Source organism: Beta vulgaris, chromosome 6 (assembly GCF_026745355.1).
Source record: "Beta vulgaris subsp. vulgaris cultivar EL10 chromosome 6, EL10.2, whole genome shotgun sequence".
Classification (NCBI taxonomy): domain Eukaryota; kingdom Viridiplantae; phylum Streptophyta; class Magnoliopsida; order Caryophyllales; family Amaranthaceae; genus Beta; species Beta vulgaris.
In genome coordinates this window covers 67,574,277-67,588,230 of record NC_079207.1, presented here as the reverse complement: position 1 = coordinate 67,588,230, position 13,954 = coordinate 67,574,277, and the positions used below count along the sequence as shown (strand labels likewise).

Sequence of the window (13,954 nt, the reverse complement as noted above, 5' to 3'; positions counted from 1 at the left end):
TGCCGGTAAATCATCCTATAATTGGTTTTGGCGGCGGGGTCATACACCCTATGGGAACGTCACCTTGCCGTCAGAGTTGGAGAAAAAGATGCGGCCAGGACGCTTTTTGTGAAATTTTTGGTAGTACGAGACTTGACAGCTTATAATGTCATTCTCGGGCGACCTACCTTAAATCACATCAAGGCCGTCATTGTGACCCATTTAATGCTGATGAAGTTTGAGTGCGATGGTGGGAAGATTGGATCTCTTTATGGAGACCAGCAAGCTGCCAGAGAATGCTATCTCACCACACTCAAACCATCATCTTGGAAGGAAAAAGCAGAGTGTCCAAGGGCACAAGGAGATGATTCGGCCAAAAAAGTTAAAGGCCAGATTAGTGAGCTTAAGGAGGAAATTGAGAAGGTTCAGGAGTCGCCTTTTCCTGAAAGCACTCCGTCCATGCTTTTGCCTAGCAAGAAGAGAAAGTGTTTGGCTTTAAGGAAGAAAAACATTCATCTGAGATAATGGCTATAATGAGTCTGGGACTAGAACGTCCAGACCTGTGGAAAGTCCAGTAGAGATCTGCTTGAATCCAGACGTCCGGAAAGGACATTGAAAATTGGATCAGTTTTGAGGACGGAATTCAGGACGCCTTGTTGCGTTGCTGCGAGAATTTGAAGATGTGTTTGCCTATGCTGTAGAGGAGATGCCTGGGATAGACCCTGAGGTGGCTGTCCATAAGCTCAACATTGAGCCGGGGCAAAAGCCTATTCGGCAGAAGAAGAGGCATCTGGGGCCGGCCAGAAATAAGGCCGTTGACGAAGAAGTTCAAAAGTTGCTCAAATCTAAATTCATCCGGGAAACATATACCCAGATTGGGTAGCAAATGTTGTGATGGTTCCAAAGCCGAATGGCACTTGGAGGATGTGCGTTGATTATACAGATTTGAACAAGGCTGTCCTAAGGACAGCTTCCCGTTGCCAAAAATAGATCGTTGGTTGATTCTACGGCCGGCCATGCCCTACTGAGCTTTATGGATGCCTACTCTGGCTTCCATCAGATTCCTATGTGGCCGGATGATCAAGATAAGACTTCTTCATTACTGAGAAAGGGCTGTATGGATGGCTCAGGATGCCTTTCGGCCTAAGAAACGCTCCGGCTACATTTCAGAGGCTCATTAATACAGTATTTCAGCCGCAGCTCGGCCGAAATATGGAAGCTTATATAGACGACATGATCGTCAAGAGTAAAGAGGAGAAAGATCATCTGGACGATCTGAGGGAAACCTTCCTCACCTTGAGAAAATTCAAGTTGAAGCTTAATCCGCAAAAATGTGTGTTCGGCGTAGTTGCTGGGAAATTTCTGGGATTTTTGGTTGATCAGAGAGGGATTGAGGCAAATCCCGACAAAATTCAGGCTATTATGAATATGTCTTCGCCGTCCAAAGTCAAAGAAGTTCAGAGGTTGACGGGCTGTTTGGCTGCTCTTGGACGGTTTCTCTCAAAATCAGGGGACAAATGTCACCATTTCTTTGCTACCATCAAGAAAAATGCCAAGTTTGAATGGTCAGATGAAGCTGAAGTAGCGCTTCAGCAAGTAAAAGATCATCTTCGGCAGCTGCCTAGGCTGATCAGTCCGGCCGAAGGAGAGAGGTTGTATGTGTATCTGGCTGTATCACCCTTCGCGGTAAGTGCAGTCCTTTGGCTGAAAGAGATCGGTGCAAATACCCGTTATTTTGTGAGCCATGTGCTTAAAGATGCTGAGAACAGATATTCTACCATGAGAAATTCGGCCTGGCTTGCTGATGGCGCCGGAAGTTAAGACCTTACTTCTTAGCTCACAGCATCCTTGTATATACAGATCAGCCGCTTAGGCAAGTGTTGCATAAGATGGATGCCTCTGGCCGAATGTTAAAATGGGCTGTTGAGCTGAATATGTTTGATTTAACATTTGAGCCTAGAAAGGCAATCAAGGGCCAGCTTTGGCTGATTTATTGTAGAGCTTACTCGGCCTACGATAGAAAGCGTCCAAGATCCAGCAGCAGGAAGGCGTCATTGGACCCTTATGGTGGACGGATCCTCAACTGCCAACGGATGTGGGGCAGGAATCATTTTTCAATCTCCAGAAGGGGATAAGTTTGAATATGCTATGAAATTCAAGTTCCAGGCGTCCAATAATGAGGCAGAGTATGAAGCTCTCTTAGCCGGCATAAAAATGTGTAAAGCGGCTGGGGCCTGGAAATTGAGGCTAAGACCGACTCTCTGCTGGTTGTCAGTCAGGTCAATGGTGATTTGAATGCAAGGAGCGTCCATGAGCAAGTATATGAATTTGGTCAAGGAAGAGATCAAGTCTTTAAAGAGGTTCGTCCTAGACAGGTGCCCAGATCAGAAAACCATCAAGCTGATGCCCTCTCTAAACTGGCCAGCTCGGCGAAGGAGATGTTCCTAGAACAGTCTTTTGGGAGGTGAAGGCGGCCAAGAGCATTGAGGCCGGAGAAGTCTGTTTCTCAGCCGAGATGATGAGTGGATGAGTCCATCATTGAGTTCAAGAAGACTGGCCGTCGCCTCTTGATCCCATTAAGGCCAAGTATGTGAGGCTAGGGACAAGTGGTTTGAGTTGTGGAATGGACCTTATACAAAAATCCTATAATCGGCCTCTTCTCAAGTGCATCAGCCGAAAGGAAGGTCTGGACGTTTTGAAGGAGTTGCATGAGGGAGCTTGTGCTTCTCACATTGGAGGAAGAGCTTTGGCAGAAAGGGCTCTCAGGACGGGCTACTTTTGGCCGACCTTAAAAGAAGATGCACTCCTCTATGCCAAGAAGTGTGATAGTTGCCAAAAGCATGGTAATATCCATCAAAAGCCGTCCAATTACTGACGCCCATTCTCTTTCCTCTTCCCTTTGCTAAATGGGGGATGGACATTCTTGGGCCTTTTCCTTTGCTGCCGGCCAGAAGAAATTTGTAATAGTAGCTGTAGACTACTTTACAAAATGGGTTGAAGCTGAAGCATTAAGGGGCATCACCACCAAGATGTCAAAGGGTTCATTGGAAGAACTTGATTACAAGGTTTGGCATGCCCCAGTCCATCGTCTTTGATAATGGGCCGCAATTTGAAACGCCCAAGCTTCGTCAATGGTTGGCCGATCAAGGAGTTAAGGCTCACTTTGCAGCAGTAGCTCATCCACAGGCTAATGGGCAAGTAGAGGCCTTTAACAAGATCCTTTCGGCCGGAATAAAAAAGAAGTTAGACAATGCAAAGGGGCTTTGGGTAGAAGAATTGCAGCTGGTCTTATGGTCAATTAGGACGACGGCCAAGAATTCCACAGGAGAGACTCCCTTTATGATGGTTTATGGTTCTGAGGCTGTCCTTCCTATTGAAGTTGAGGAACCCACCTTAAGAGTAATGATGTACTCAGAAGATGCTAACTGGGCAGCTCTTAGGACGGCTTTGGACTTAGTTCCTGAAGTCAGGGGCAATGCTCTGCTGAGGATGCAACTATATAAGTTAGAATGGCTAGAGACTTCAACAAAAGAGTTGCTAGACGTCCACTAAAGATGGGAGATCTCGTCCTCAGAAAGATGGAAGCGGTCGGCCGAGCAAAGAGTTAGGCAAGCTTACTCCTAACTGGGAAGGACCCTATAAGATAATCGAAGTCGTTCAGAATGGTACCTTTCGTCTCGAAGGATTGGACGGACGTCCTATTCCTAGGACGTGGAATTCTGACACTTTGAAGAAATACTTTGTTTAGAGCACCCAGCTAAATTGTAATCTTTTCCTAATGCATTACAATGAAAAAGTAGAATGTAGACATGTACCTTGACTATCCGTCAAGCAAACTTCATATAATACAATTCTACTTCTCTATGACTTTGTTTTAATTGTTTGCTTAAGTTACATACTAACGTCAAAAGCTAACTAATTTTCCAAAGCAAAAAGACAAGCACCTTTCATTGGGAGTCGGCTGAACATGTTATCATTCTTAAACGGATAAAACATGTCAGATTTGGCCGATTGTTTTCTTAAAGAAACATCTCCTGAACAAGGTCGGCTGGAAATAAGACGCCTTAGTAAAGGATCTTACTGTCCGTCCAAAAGCCACAAAACTTCAAAATAACAACCTTAGTAAAGGAACAAGTTATTTTATGATTTCACAAAGATGGACGAGGTTTTCCGAAGAATCAGTTCGTCCAACTATCATTCAGACGAGTTGCTCTCCAAAGAGGCAGCCCGTCAGAATATTAGCCTGGACGAGTTGCTTCTGGCATAAACGCTCGTCCTAGTTGTTTAAAAATTATCTTCTTAACTCCTTCTTGAACAGGGAAAAGTTATAAAAACTCTTGTCCAAGAAGGGGGGCATATAGGGACATAATTTATAAAATGCTAAGTCTTTGTCCAAAGACGAACGACACCCAGGGTCTGGCCGAGCAAACTTTTATACTTAAAATCCAAAAAGTAAAAGCAAGTCTTTGCTTGAGCATCTGGTTATGAACGTCCAGAAAAGAGCTACTGAGTCAGATCAGAATGATTGACGAGATTATTTATACTTGGCTTTAATGATAGTACTAGAAGAAATCGGCCAAAAGAGTTGATTAGACCAGCCAAATATTAAGACGAATTACTTTTATACTTGAACATTGATGAAGGTTGTAAGTATAATCGGCCAAAATGTTATGACGAACTACTTTTGTACTTGGTAAGACAATGCGTCCAAAACAGTAAAGCATAGAACAACAGAGATTGAAAAAGTTAGCTTCCCATAAATATAAAAAGATGATTACAACCTAAATTCATCTAAGTACAAAAGGGAAAAAGTTACAAGTGGCTCACAGCCAGAACAACAAAAGAACTAGGCGGCAGGAGGATCGTTGTCCTCTTCGTCCTGGGCCTCTGCATTGTCCTCTCCCTCTTCATCCTCAGAGGATTCTTCAAAGACGGGAGGTTCTGCTTTAGTTATGGTGGCCTTATGCAGGCTTCTTGGAATTCCAGCCGACGAGCATATCTGGGGATATCCTCCTCCTCGGCCATCATCTCAAAAGCCTTCACCGCCCATTCTTTTGAGGTATCTATGATGGTGTTCATAGCCTCTTTGGCGCCGGCAATTGTCTCTGCAACCTCAGTTCGAAGGGCTTGGTTTTTGACCTTCAGGACGAGGTTTTCCTTGAAGAAATCGGCAGCCATAGTCATGGCTGAATTCCTCTCGTCCGTCAGAACACGTTCCAACGAAGCCCGTTCGTCTATCATCTCCGTCAACCGAAGTAGATAGACTTTGATCTGAGATTCCAGCTCAGCCGACCTTTTTTCCAAAGCAACTTTGGTTTGCTGGTGCAACACCTCTTGCTCGGAAATGACGAACTGAGCATGGTCGGCGGCCGCAGTTACATCATGGACGAGCTTTTTATTCTCTTTTCTGAGCTCCTTCGCCCAGTCTTCTGTTATCATGCTGCGAGCAAAAAGCTGAAAACATAAAAGGATAGGGCATGTCAGGACGGATAATAAAAAGTAAATGAAGACCAAGTAAAAAGCATAAGCGTCCGAAGAGGAAAGAATGTACCTCGGCAGCAAGCTGAGACATGTAGCCTACATGCCCAGACGATGCTCCCCTTAACCCCTTGATATAAGTTTCGGGAAAGCACTTGAACAGCTCCGTCTTGAGCTTCTCACGATCAGACGACGACATCTTTCCAAAGGCTGGAGAAGATTCATCGTCAGAGAGGCTAGGGGAGCCGACAACAGCAGGACCCTTCCCTTTATCTGAAAGGTTAGACTCGTCAGTACACCTGATGGGAATAACCACGGTCTGTTTGTTGGACGGACTCATCGGACGCCCGCCAACCCGTAGTGTTCTAACTACGTTGGAATAGTAGGACTCACCAGAAGAACGGGAAGCCGTTCTATAAGCGGCCGGCATCTGGCCTACCAGTTGGGCCACTGGCCCAGAAAAGGCGGATCCGTCCACAGCCGCGTCCGGCTTGGAAGATTGTTCAGCGTCGTCCAGAATGACAACCTCGTCAGGTTGCGAAGAATCGGGTTGCTCAGCCGGACCAGTATAGGCCACCAGGGCTCGAGAGTCAACTTCAGCTGGCTCCTCTTTGGTCCTCCTCCTTGGCCGGAAGGTCGATCACGACCTTGGGAACCGGCCGAGTGGTCTTCTTCCTCTTAGCAGTAAAACCCTTTGCCTTTTTTGAGGGAGGGGCTTCACTGGTGCCTGCTGGCCGTTTCTTTGCAGCGGCTTTCTCGGCCAGAGCTTTTGAAGTTGGGGCATTTTTCTGAAAAAGAGTGGAATGCTCGTCAAGATATCAATCAGGACGAATTGATCCTCAAATAAGCAACTCGTCCAACACTATTCTAGACGGACTGCCCCTCGAAGAGGCAAACCGTCAAGATATCAACCAGGACGGGTTGCTGTTCAGATGAGTAACTCGTCCTATGCTACTCCAGACGGACTGTCCTCCTAAGAGGCAAGCCGTCAAGAATTCAACCTAGCCGAGTTGCTTCTTGGGAAGTTAGCTCGTCCTGTGTTTCTCTGGACGAATTGCCCCATGGGTAGACAAGTCGTCCAGGCACCATCTTGACGGGTTACCCTCCAAAGTAGCAGACCGGCCGGCTAAAAAAAAAAAAAAAAAAAAAAAAAAAAAAAAAACAAACAAAAATATGAATACATATACAAAGCTCACCAAGGTGTCGGCCCTCTTTTCGGCACCTGACTTGCTGTACTCCTTCCATAGAGTGTCCGCGAATCTGGATGAGCTCATATCTCCTATCCAAGACTTCCTGAGCTTGCTCCTGGCTGAATCTGAAAGAGAGAAACAAATGTTGGACGAATGATAATTAAGTCTAGAAATTTGTACTTGGAAGATTCTCAGTTGATATACCTCTGTCCTCGTCCTGCCTTAAGCCGGCAGCGACCAGGAAGTTGTCATGATAAAACATTTCCTTAAAAGGAATCCAATTGGACGGACCTTTGAAAGAAACATCTTCCATAGTATACTCCGAAACCCGGAAGTACTCCACCATCTCTTCGGCAGAGTTACTCTCCAGTTCCAGTATGAGGCCATCCGTCCAGTATTTGTGGTTGTCCGGCTAAAATACCGAAGACGGTTTGCCACCGCTTTACTGGGCGCCTGGACAAATAGGAACTCGCCCTTCCATGAGTGCATCTTGGAAGTCTTATCCCAAGACGTCAAGAATCCTTGACGGTTGCACACGCTCAGCCAGCTTCCTTCAATGGTCCTAGGGACCTTGGCGACGTAGTGAATATGGGTGAAAGCGGCCAGAGAAGGGTCCTTTCCCTTTAAATTGCAGACGGCCAGAAAGGTAAGAATGTTTTGCCAAGAGTTAGGGGCAAGCTGGTTATGTCCTATGCCGTAATACTGGAGATTGGCTGATGAAAGGGTGAAGGGGAAAGCGCAGGCCGGCATCTAATGCCAGCCGATAAACTGCAAAATGGCCTGGAGGAGCACTAAAATAGTGTCCTCTCGGCCGGGAAGTACAAAGTGGTAGCCAGGCATGGGCATTGCCACGCCAGAAAAAGGACTAAGGTCCGAGCCTAATCGTCCTAACCATGTGTTGTCGGCCAGGATGAACCTAGGGTCAGAAAGGGGACCTAGCCGTCGTCTTATTTCAGACGAAGTGGTTGATGGCTCCTCTGAGCCACTAGCAGGGTCAGACGAGCTAGCCGTCCTTGGCTCATCTGAGATCGTCCTATGTATGGACGGGCTGGCTTCTGGAGAGCCCCTGATTTCTGGTTCCTCCTCGGCATGTTCGGGAGAAGGAGTGTGGTAGGCAGGACGAGCGCTTTGGGTCTCTCGTTCTCCTTCGGCCGGAATTCGCCCAGTGGATTCCTCCCTTTCAGAGCTAGAGGCCGGCATGGTTACCCCTCTTCTGATGCGAGCCGTTTGCTTGACGCGCGCCAGATTACCCTGCACAGGTAAAGACTGGGTCGTCTGACTTTGCCGTCCATGGCTAAAGATAAAGAATGCATGCCCGGCCAAGATAGGACCAACTCTAGAAGATGCCGAGGAAGTTAGGCCCTCTGTTCTAGGGTTAGCACCAACCCGTGAGCGGCCGGAATTGTTCGAGGAAGAGGACGAATCCATTTTCTTAAAATATGTGTGCAATCAAGAAAAGAGTTGAGAATATACCTGTAGAAGAAAATTCGGACGAATGTTGAAGATGACTTGAAACCTCGGACGAGCAAAAACACCATAGCAAGAGCTTGGACGGGGTTGTTCTTCTCTCTAAAAAGTTCAGTAAAAATTTGCAGAGTCTCTCTCTCTAGAAAATTTCTCAGCAAAGTTAAAATGATTCCAGGAGCGACTAAGGCACATATTTATAGAGGGGTGAAAATGACCCCCTCATCCGGTAAAAGTAACCGTTGTTCATAGGAAGTTGACCTGTGGAGACCGGCAAAATGGCGCCTCTTTTTTGAAAAAGAGAAGAGCAGTTCCAGGTCGGTTAAAAGAGGAAGATTAACCGTCTTGGCGCCCAAAAGATAATAACTCCCTCTTTTAAGGGGCAAATGTTGTAGCCTAAAAAATAAACGGCTCTGGTACTGACACGTGGTCTCATCTGAGCCCTACAAGTGGCATACATGCAGGGGAATAAAAGTACAAAAGGGCCTGAAGGTGACAGGCCTAAAAGTACGTTTCTCTGGAAAGTACTAAAAAGACCTTCTTCTGGCCCCAAAAACTGTACTTAGGCCCAGCAAGTCTGATTTACACCTTTATATGAAAGTGAGGTGTACTGACCAGTTAACAGCTGCCACGTGTCCCAAAACTTTGATTAGCCAATCAGATGCTCCCAAATTAGGGTGACATCAAGGCACAGCAGTCATTTCAAACAGTATAAATAGTCCTTGATTTCAGGGTGAAAGGTACGTTTTTCAGGGCATAGTACTGTTACTCTGTCATAAATTCTTCTCTCTCTCTCTCTACTTTCTCTCTCTAAAGTTCCTTTACATCCCTGACATCTGACTTAAGCTTCGGAGGGGGAAATACCACCCAAACCTCCAGGGTGGGTCCCTTTTGTGCAGGTTGCTGGTCAGGAGTTTGCTTCGGGATTTGGACCAATCATTGTTGCACAAGTCTCCAGTTCTAAGAACCCATCTTTGGGAGTTGTGATATAAATTGCTAGTTTTACACTACATAACAGAAGGAGTACAATATCTAACTTTCATGGCTTTCTTCATACTCTATATGATATCTCTATTCTCTAATAGTTTTTTTTAGTACATCGATAAATATTTAATTGCTACCGATCTATTGTAAATAGGCTGTATTCTCTAATAGTATGTTAAGTTTAGGTCAATTTCTCTTCCTTCCTTCTCATTCATCACTTCAATATATATATACAACTTATTAAGGATAACAACCTATCCCTCATTCTATCTTTTACAATCTTATCTTTTATATTCCTAACACCTCCCTCAAGTCGGAGCGTGCAAATCACGAACGCCCAACTTGGACAATAAAAATGCAAACTGAGTCCGACCAAGTGCTTTGGTAAAAATGTCTGCCAGCTGATACTTAGTAGGAACATAGGACGGACTCACAAGACCATCAGTCACAGCATCGCGAACAAAATGGCAATCTGCCTCAATATGTTTAGTACGTTCATGAAACACCGGATTCTTGGCAATATATAAGGCAGATTGACTATCACAATATAATCGCATCCCTGCAGGATGTTGAACTCCAAGATCACCTAGTAGTTGCTTCAACCACTTTAATTCACACACAACAGCAGCCATCGAACGATATTCTGCCTCTGCAGACGATCGAGAAACTGTAGGCTGCTTCTTAGTTTTCCAGGAAATTGGGGAATATCCCACAGTACAAACCACCCCACTCAGTGATCTCCGAGTAATAGGACAACTGGCCCAATCCGAATCACACCATCCCTCAAGGCGGAGATCACTATCAGAACGAAATAATATGCCCTGGCCTGGATTTTTCTTCAAATAACGAACCACTCTTAAAGCGGCCTCCCAATGATCTACCTTAGGTACCTGCATAAACTGGGACAAAATGTGTACAGAGTATGCCAGATCTGGTCTGGTAACCGCAAGGTAAATCAATCTGCCCATCAATCTGCGATACTTCTCTGGATCATCAAACACAGGACCATCCGCCACAGCCAGCTGATGATGCTGTTCCATAGGAAACTCTGCAGGTTTAGCCCCAAGTAACCCTGCCTCTGCAATGATATCCAATGCATACTTCCTTTGACTCATAAAAATACCCTGTGGCCCCTTGCAATCTCAAGGCCAAGGAAATACTTCAAAGCACCCAAGTCCTTCATTTTGAAACACTTCCCAAGATAAGCTTTAAAGTTCATTAAAGCTTTCTGATCATTTCCTGCAATAATCATGTCATCCACATAGATGAGAACATTCAGCTGAACAGTATCCCTGGAGAACGTAAACAAGGAATAGTCAGAGTAAGACTGCGTAAACCCATATGTCTTCAACGCAGTGGCCAATTTTGCAAACCAACATCTAGGTGCCTGCTTCAGGCCATACAATGATTTTTTCATCCTGCACACTAGATTAGTATTATTTTTCTGAAATCCAGGAGGAATCTTCATGTACACTTCCTCCTCCAAATCACCATGTAAGAAAGCATTGTGGACATCCATCTGATGAATTTCCCATTTCTTTACTGCTGCCACTGCCAGGAAAGTGCGCACTGTCGTCATTTTTGCTACTGGGGCAAAAGTTTCGGTATAATCAATCCCTTCCACCTGATGATGGCCAAATATAACCAACCTTGCCTTTAATCGCTGGAGGTTTCCTTTCTCATCGTATTTTTCTGTATATACCCACTTACTCCCCAAGGCCTTCTTGCCGGGAGGAAGTGGCTGCAATTCCCATGTACCCTGATTTTCCAGAGCTTGTATCTCAGCTCCCATGGCATCACGCCATCCTTCATGTTTCATCGCCTCTGTAAATAATTTAGGAGGACTGCCTGTAGTTATAGCAGCTAGAAACCTGCGATGGTTAGCAGAAAACTTTTCACAGCTAACATAATGTGTAATAGGATATGGGGTACCTGAGGACGTTGTCGAAGCAGGTGCCTGAGTTGATGAACTTTTCTTTTTCACTACCGTATGAGTAACAAAATCCTGCAACTTCTTACTCGGAATTTTGGTTCGTTTGCCTCTACCCAACTCGGCAACCTCCTCACGACACCCTCCCTGCACGGGAGCGGTGCCATTTCCCACGTGAGGCGCCGCCTCCGGCACCCACCATCCTCCACGTGGGTCACGTCGCGCACTGCCCCACCCGCCGGTTCTCCAATAGTGCCAACATCCGACACTGGTGGGTCAGCTAGGGGTCCGCTCATTTCCTCCTCATAAAAGACCTCATCATGAGGAACATCAGTCGACACAGGCACAGGGCAGGCTCACTAAAGGGGAACTTATGTTCAATAAATTTCACATCACGGAAAACAAAATATTTCTTGGTCTCTAAATCATATAATTTCCATCCCTTCTGAGTATATGAATAACCAATAAAGACACACCTTCTGCTCCTACTCGCAAATTTATCCCCCCCATGAGAAATATTATAGGCATAACACAAACACCCAAAAACCTTGAGATCTGTCATCAAAGGGGGCTTACCAAACAAACACTCATAAGGGGTTTTATAATCCAAAACAACAGAAGGAGTTCGATTTATCAAATGACAAGCTGCCTGCACACAATCCCCCAAAATTTCAAAGGAAGATTAGCCTGGAACCTCAAAGCCCGTGCAACATTTAAAATATGACCATGTTTTCTCTCCACTCGACCATTCTGTTGTGGGGTTTTGACACAGGAAGTTTCAAAAATAATGCCTTGTTGCATAAAGTAAGGTTTGAGGCAATTAAATTCAGTGCCATTATCACTGCGCACATATTTTATTTTCTGGTCAAATTGCCGATCAATCAAAGCCACAAAATGCAAAAACATAGTTTCAACCTCCAATTTATTATATAATAAATATGTCCACACAGATCGGGAAAAATCATCAACAATTGTCAAAAAATAGGAAGCACCACATGTTGATTTAGTACGATAAGGTCCCCACAAATCACAATGAATTAGTTCAAACATCCTACTAGCTCTACTAGTACTCTTAGGAAAACAAGTTCTAGGTTGATGAGCACGAAAACAAACATCGCACCCATCTTTATTGCAACTACTACTACTTGAAGAACTCACACAGGGTAGATGCCTCAAAACTTTCTCCGAAGGATGACCCAATCGCTTATGCCAGATATCAATAGATGCCAGCCCATCTACAACATTTATCTTCACCTCAGGAACACCCCGGAAAAAGAAAAGTCCATCTTCCCGCTCACCCGCTCCAATCAGCGTCCTCGTCCTGCGGTCCTGTAAAACACATAATGTTTTAGTGAACTGAACAATGCAGTTGTCAGAATCAACCAACTGCGGAATGGAAATCAAATTACAATCAAGGTTAGGACAAATAAAACATTATGAAGTTTAAGGTTTCCGGTAACACCACTTCTCCTTCATGAGTAGCATTTGCAGAACTACCATCTGGCAACCCTACTGGACATCCCGAAATTTTTCTTGACGTACACAACTGCGAAAATTGTCCTGTCACATGATGTGTAGCACCCGTATCAATAATCCATAAACACTCACCCGTCAGACGATCTTTCGGTTTAGGCAAGTTCAGCAAATCCAGCAAATTCTGCCATTGATCCGATGTGATTCCTGCAAGTCCGGCACTCGCAGGGTCGCGTGGCACAGAAGAGCTGCCACTAGGTTTGTCGTGAGGGCTACCACCGGCAGCCACAGTTTTGTTGGCTCGAGCAGGTGGCGCGCCTCTGCCACCGCGGCCGCGACCACCCCTGCCGCCTCGGCTCACCGCCCCCCCACGCCGGCCACGAGGTCGGTCCCCCCACCACTCGGGGTAACCGATTAATTCGAAGCAGCCGGCAAGATCGTGTCCCTCTAGATGGCAGTGAGGACATGTAACAAATTCCGTGGGGTTGCGAGATTTCAATCTACTATCCACCTTAAACGCCAAGGCCTCGCTTGGTGAGGCTCCGGATGAGGCACGAGGGCCCCGCAAACGCTCTTCTTGAGCCACGATTTGATACGCACGAGCAACTGTGGGCAATGGGGCTTGCGCGAGTAGATTCGAACGCAGGGGGCCATAACAATCATCCAACCCGATCAAAAATATATGCAAACGATCATCAGAACGCTGCTGCTCAAGAAATCTAACCACTTCACAATTCGCGCCACCCCTGGAACAAGTGGGCGCCACCTCCTGGGAAGATAATGCGTCCCACAAACGAGTCAATCGTCCAAAATAATCTGCCAAAGTCTCCGTCGATTGCTGCTTGCAATCACTAATCTGAGATTTGAGTTGACAAATCCGGGTGCCATTAGAAACACAATAACGTTCCTTCAGATGAGCCCATAATTCATGAGCCGTTTCATAAAACGAAACACTATTACGAATATTCGGAGAAATAGTGTTTAAGAGCCACGAGACCAACATCGAATGAACCGTGCTCCAATCCGCCAGCTTTTCCGGCGTCGTCGGTTTGGGAATTGTACCCTCCAAAAATCCAAGTTTCCGTTTTGCGTTCAAAGACATGCGAATCGCGCGTGCCCATTCATCAAAATTATCATCTTTCAATTGTATAGGGGTAATTAAGGTGCCGGGATTATCATTAGAGCCAAGAAAGTAGGCTGGATCTGGTTTAGGGAGAGGTGATTCCGTATTTTCTGTCATGATAATTCGGCGAGCACCACGAGAATAGGTGCGAAGAGGGGAAGCTATGGTGAATTCGGCTATGGAGAAGATGAAGAACAGACGAAAATCCCGTCTAGGTCAAGGGTCGTCGAAAAAAAATTTTTTTTTTTTTTTTTTTTTTTTTCGATTTTGTGTTCTGGTTCGGTTTGTCAGGGGAGGAGGAATTTTCAAATTCTGGCTCTTGATACCATGTTA

General features: G+C 45.6%; 2 protein-coding genes across 2 annotated transcripts; both read right to left on the bottom strand.

Annotated features, from left to right (window-relative positions):
- Nucleotides 1-4,929: 4,929 nt before the first annotated feature.
- On the bottom strand, nt 4,930-6,069 carry LOC130591899 (uncharacterized). Its single transcript, XM_057395861.1, has 2 exons — nt 5,531-6,069; nt 4,930-5,433 (listed from the first exon to the last, which is right to left on the bottom strand). Exons 1-2 carry the CDS (start codon nt 5,885-5,887, stop codon nt 4,930-4,932), a joined length of 861 nt encoding a protein of 286 aa, XP_057251844.1. The 5' UTR covers nt 5,888-6,069.
- A 5,589-nt stretch (nt 6,070-11,658) lies between these two features.
- On the bottom strand, nt 11,659-13,738 carry LOC130591898 (uncharacterized). Its single transcript, XM_057395860.1, has 2 exons — nt 12,488-13,738; nt 11,659-12,411 (listed from the first exon to the last, which is right to left on the bottom strand). Exons 1-2 carry the CDS (start codon nt 13,736-13,738, stop codon nt 11,659-11,661), a joined length of 2,004 nt encoding a protein of 667 aa, XP_057251843.1.
- Nucleotides 13,739-13,954: the final 216 nt, after the last annotated feature.

Excerpts from the sequence above, each read along its gene's own strand:
- LOC130591899 (XM_057395861.1), bottom strand. The coding sequence starts at position 5,887 with ATGCCGGCCGCTTATAGAACGGCTTCCCGTTCTTCTGGTGAGTCCTAC. Across the intron at positions 5,434-5,530 it reads TGTCTCAGCTTGCTGCCGAG|CTTTTTGCTCGCAGCATGAT; the intron begins GTACATTCTTTC and ends TTATGTTTTCAG.
- LOC130591898 (XM_057395860.1), bottom strand. The coding sequence starts at position 13,738 with ATGACAGAAAATACGGAATCACCTCTCCCTAAACCAGATCCAGCCTAC. Across the intron at positions 12,412-12,487 it reads CTACTCATGAAGGAGAAGTG|TTGGTTGATTCTGACAACTG; the intron begins GTGTTACCGGAA and ends TCCATTCCGCAG.